The following is a 5825-nucleotide window of genomic DNA, read 5'->3' on the forward strand; positions in this document are numbered from 1 at the left end:
AGAGAGAGAGAGAGAGAGAGAGAGAGAGAGAAGAAAGAGATTTGAACCAAGCATTCTAAATCAATAGAATTTAATGAAGAATGAAGAAAATTGTGTTATTTGGGCATTATTAAATTAGGCCTCTTTTATGTATTTTTCAGAAGGGATGGAGATGTTACTTAAGATATAATAATGTGTCCCGATTTGTCATTTTCTTAAACCAATCTGAAACAATGAAATGACAGCAGTAAATCTGCTACTTGGAACCTTAAATGATTTACATGGCTCTGGGGTCTGAGTCAAACAGTTGGTTTATGATGTGGTTTCGGGATAACACATTTAAGCCTGGTTTGTTCCTTCCTCCAAAGCTGACATGAATCCATAAAGCTTTTAAAGGATGACTCTAAAATATACAAAAGAATTCTCTGAGGCATGTTTTCAGATTGTTTATGTAAGGTTTTTTAGATTTCTGACTTTCACTTCATGAACTACTGTGGGATGCTATCTCCAGGCTAGGTGATAAATGTATAACATCAACCAGACAGACACCACTCAGCTACCTGCTCCATCCAGTACATTCCTCACTCATCTTCTACTCCATGGATCTTAGGTTCTGTGTGCATATCACATGGGAACCTATTTTAAGTGCTGTTTGCCTGGATCCACTGAGTCAGAACCTCTGAGTTTGACTGACTCTGGACCCCAGACTGGGGAGCCAGCATTTTAGCAGGTTCTAATGAAGGTAGTCAGAGAAATGTCAGGGGTCTAGCACTGCTCACTGTTGACTTTCAGTCCTAGTTCTGGGAAAATGATGCTTAGGAGAGCCTGGCACACAGATGTTCAATGTTTTCAAAGGGATTGCTGCATGTGTAGGTTAAGGGCAACAGTGGCTTTCCCGGTATGACTAGCCTCTGCTGCCCAGACCCTCCCTCCCAAGCCCACAACCTTGAATTGCAAAAACCTGGCATATTTATCTTTGGCTGCATAGCCTCCTCTCCAGCCCACTTGCCTGCAATTGAGGCTTCTGTCTTCCATCCTATTCATCTTTATGGCCCTCTTCTCTCCCACAGACCAGAGCCTGTTCTCATTGGATGCCTCCACTCTCTGACAAAGCTCTCTATTGCAAAGAGAACCTCTCAAGGCATTTGTTCCAGGCAGCACATCCCACTTTCCCCTGTTTTATTAAGCATGGTTGGTTCCAAAGGCCTCTCCTAGGAGCATCTATCTGTTCCAGAGATTCTGGACTCCAGAGGTTGGTCTTCCTTGTACTCCAATGCCCATCCTAAAGCAGACTGGAAGCTTTGGAAGGCTCGAGGGAACCACAGATACATGAGAGATACGTTGATTCTGATGAGTGGGTATGATGCTTTGACATGCAGCCTCTCAGACCACTGCAATTTCTCCATGTTTTTATCCATTCTAGAAGCATCATGATTCCACCTTTATATTGCTATCATCTCTGGTCCTTGGAGGTCAAGCTTCAGTGCATTTTCCCATAGGAAGTCTTCCTTGGCCCTAGACATAGAACAGTTGTTACTGTTCCAGGGACTCTGTATGCATAACCCTGGAACCCAGCCTGGATCCACACAATACTTGCCTGTTTCTCCAAATCCTCCTTGAGGACAAGAGTTCAATGTCCACCATCATCCATGTTATACAGTCAGTACTCAATAGGTGTCTGTTGGGACAATGAGATTCTAACCTAAGCGTTACGTAAGGTGAGGTCCTCACCTCACACCTTCCATGAGCATTGTCACTCTCACCAGATTGTGCTAAGAATGAAAGTGTCTCTTCACACACATATGACACTGTCATGCAGGAAGGTCCCCAGGGACCTACTGCATTTACTCATCTTTACCTCCCGGTAAGCACGTACCAGTTAGCATGGATAAAGTTTCTTCCTTCCTGTGTCACTAAGTAAGGATACCTTTGGCATTTTAACTAAGGCCATCCTTAGCTGTAAGATGTCCTTGTACATTGCTATCATTTTATGTCTACTGGATGTCATCAGTATCCCTCCCAACACCTTGGCAATGTTATACATTCATGCAAACACACACATTTGCAAATGTCCTTGTGGCAAAGATTTGAGGAAAAAAATAGTGCTTCCTGTGGTGAGAATCTAGAGTCTGCTGGGTTCTTCATCACACCTGAGTGAGAATAACTGAGCTCTGAAGCAGTACCCCATATGGGCTGACACTGGACTGTGGCATTTGTGCGATGGTCAGGGGTAAAGGTTAGAGGAGACATCAGCCACACATAACAGACAGTAGTAGGCAGTCTTAAAACTACAGTTTTTACTAAACACTATATTTCCAGGCACCAGGCACGGTGTCACACATACATAGCTGCTTAATCCTCAGAGCTACCTACCAGGACCCAGTTCACAAAGAAGAAAACAGAGATTCAAGCCATTGACCCAAATCAGTGCATTTGACAAGACTGAAAGTCCTAACGGGGTATCTGACTCCACTCTTCTATAATAACTTTTTCAGAAGTAATAAATGCCAATTCCCAAGAAGAAAGTATGTTGCTAAAAACTACAGTGCTGGGACTGGCAAGATGGCTCAGCAGTAAACTGTTTGCCAACAAGCCTAATGGCCTGAGTTCTGCCTAGAGACCCACATGGGAGAAGAAGAAAACCACAAGTTGTCCTCTGATCTCTACATATGTACTGTGGCACATAACATATGCACACACATACACATGCTTATACACATATTAAATAAATAAATAAATAAATAAATAAATAAATAAATAAATACTATTGTGTGTGTTGATACAGGCTTGTAATCCTAGTACTTGTGAGCTAAAGCAGGAAGGTGGCGAGTTTGAGAGCAGCCTGTCTCAGAAAACAAAAATAATAATTGTAACCATTCAGCCTTTTCTATGTCTGCCCCAACTCCCAAATAATGGCAAGGAAGATTATCTTTATTTCCAATGCTTTTGGCCTTAAGTTAGGCTTGTTCCCAACTAGCTTGTAACTCAAATATCCCATTTAAAGTAATTGAAGTTCTGCCACATGGCTGGTTACTTCTCCTCAGTTTTATACATTGGATTTCCCCTGCAATTCAGTGGCACATCTCCCTGCCTCACTCTTTCCAAGGGCTCCTGGATGTGCTACCTTCTATTTTACCTTTTGCTATAGATCTTAGGGTTTTTATTTTAACCAATAAGAATGTGCCTTAGACAGGTAAGGAAGGACAGAAACATATCCTCATACAATTCATATAAACATTATCTCTACAAATAACTTTTTAAAAACTTGTCATATCCTATTAATTGCAGCATGGAATAGTGTGTTATGGAATAAATTCTGCATGGCATTAATTTAGCTGGGTATCAAATGCTGCAAGGATGATGGGGTACATTGACAATGAGGTTTGAAAAATACTTCAGGGATGAGGTATGAAGAGAGCTAGAAACAGAGGCAGTGAAGTAGGGTAACTCAGTCTTCAGGTGACTTCCAGTGATTTCAAGATGGTAGTTAGCAGACAGTAGGGAATCCACAGAAGGACTTCCCTGCCAGGAAGTGATTACAAAGAAACTAGCTCAGATTAGGCTGTAGGAAAGGGCTAATTCATAAAGAGCCAGCAATCTTTCTAATAATTTCTTAGTAATAAGGATAGTAATGCTGATAGGTCCTGTATATTGAGTACTAATTACTATCAGCTTCAAAGATGAAAAACTGTGGCCTGTGGAGGTTGGTTAAGTTCCAATAAGGCAGATCAGGAACCACAGAGCTCAATTTGAAACCAGGTCTCTCTAATGTCCTATCTTGTGATTTGAAACCCTCAAAACTTCTCAAGTGTTAGAGCTTATCAAGGGCCTTGCTGTTTGAATGTTCAAATCAAATCCAGTCCCTATGGGCTTCTTCAGTTAAGTTTGTGTTATAATTCTGCCTTTATTTTCAGTAGTCTTTTTAGCCAGAAAGCCAGGGCATATTATATATTATTTATTTTTCTAATATGATCTTTGGTCAGTGCCTTTAATTCCTTGTTTTGTTTTTGTTTCTAGGCAAGGTCTTATTATGCAGCCCAGGTTGGCCTTGAATAGGAACTCTTCCAACCTTGGCTTCCTGAGTGCTGGGATTAAAGGCATGCGCCTCCCATATTAAGTTTTTTACTTCTATTTTTGTCCTAATCTTACAGGTTTCCTTGTTCTGGTACATGCTTTATTTTCAATAGAGTATTTATATCGATAACAACGGTTCACCCAAATTCCAAGCATAGCTAGCATAGGACTCAGACCTCTTTCATCATTTTTCAAATTTGTCCTTCCTTCTCTACAGATGTTGGTGCCTTTTTTGAAGAAGGCATGTGGCTGCGCTATAACTTCCAGGCCCCAGCAGTCACTGCCAGAGACACAGGCAGCAGGGCTGAGAATTCTGCAGACCAGCAGCAGCACTTGGCTCCAGACCTGGCCCAGGAGCAGATCCACTTCAGCTTCAGCACTACCAAGGCACCCTGCATCCTCCTCTATGTCAGCTCCCTCACCACTGACTTCCTAGCTGTTCTGGTCAAGCCCACAGGTAAGGGCAAGCATGCCTAGCCTTCTACCTTCAAATAGTAGTCAGACAGAAGATGCAAGAGTCAGAATTGTTCTTGGTTGATGGCTTATTCCCCGTGGGATGCTGAACAAAGTACCTGACTCCTTTGAACCCCATTGCTATCCAGAATCAGAAGAACAGCTTGTCAACTGAGTGCCTACCCCAACAATTTGATGTAATGATCTCAGGCTCTTTTCATATGAAGTGAACATGAGATGGTTTCACATGTATAATGATTCCTCTTATTCTTGTCAAATATCTTTGCTATTGTGCAATGTAGTAGCATGCTCTGAAGTAGTAAAAATAATCACAGATTAATCAATGAGTTGTCCTGACTCATGATAGTGTGTCAATAGATTCCAATAAAATGCAGGAACTCTCAATAAAATTAGAAAATCAGAAATATTACCATCCTTAAAGCCTCTCTGAATTTTATACTCACAAATATATCCATAGAGAGACAGTTGCTGGAAGAATTGGGGGGGGTGGGGGTTCACTTGTGGATCCTTGGAAGTCTAGTCAGTCTTGAAGTACATAAACCTCCTTCTTAGACCTGGGCATGAGGAGTGTTAAATTCATGTGTACACTTATGTGAAGGTCAGAAGACATCCACAGGTGTCAGTCTCTGCCTTGCCTCTTCTTTGAGATAGTATCTCTTATTGTTCACCACTATATAGACCTGGTTAGCCCAAGAGATTCTTGGGAGTATCCTGTCTTCACATCCCATCTCAGCATCACCATGCTGGGATTACAGACATAAGCTACTGCTTCCAACTTTATATGGGTTCTGAGAATCAAGACTAGGGTCCTCACTTGTATAGCTGGTGCTCTACCCACTGAATCATCTTTCCAGTCATTTGAAGGCATCCTTTTATATCCTTTATTAAATGTGTTCTTTGAAGGTTTCACAGATAGGTAGTATATTCTGAGTATTGGCACCCTCACCCTCTCTTTTTTACCACCCCCACTTCATCCTTACAAAGTCCTTCCCTACATTCATGTCTTTTTTGCTTTTTTAATTAATTAATTTACATCAAATGCTGCCTCCTTCTGGTCCCCCCACAAAGACCCATCCCTCATCCCCTTCTCCATTGAGAGGGTACACCCCCTGAATACCCCCCAACCCTGGCTCATCAAGTCTCTGCCAGGGTAGGTGCATCCTCTCTCACCGAGGCCAGACAAGGCAGCCCTGTTGGGAAACAGATACCACAGTAGGGCTACAGCTTTAGGGAGAGCCTCTGCTCCAGTTGTCAGGGGGCCCACGTGGAGATTGAGCTGCATGTCTGTCCTCATTTAA

The 5825-nt window shown here is 42.2% G+C and overlaps 1 protein-coding gene across 2 annotated transcripts in view; it reads left to right on the forward strand.

Moving 5' to 3' along the window:
- The window catches only part of LOC110296266 (contactin associated protein like 2), a 265695-nt gene that overhangs the window by 47742 nt on the left and 212128 nt on the right, over positions 1 to 5825 (forward strand). For both annotated transcript variants that reach the window (XM_021164874.2, XM_021164875.2), the window contains exon 3: positions 4271 to 4510. In XM_021164874.2, coding sequence (XP_021020533.1) covers positions 4271 to 4510 — 240 coding nt within the window. The remainder of the gene's footprint in view (positions 1 to 4270; positions 4511 to 5825) is intronic.

The sequence above is a fragment of the Mus caroli genome, chromosome 6 (assembly GCF_900094665.2).
Source record: "Mus caroli chromosome 6, CAROLI_EIJ_v1.1, whole genome shotgun sequence".
Lineage (NCBI taxonomy): Eukaryota > Metazoa > Chordata > Mammalia > Rodentia > Muridae > Mus > Mus caroli.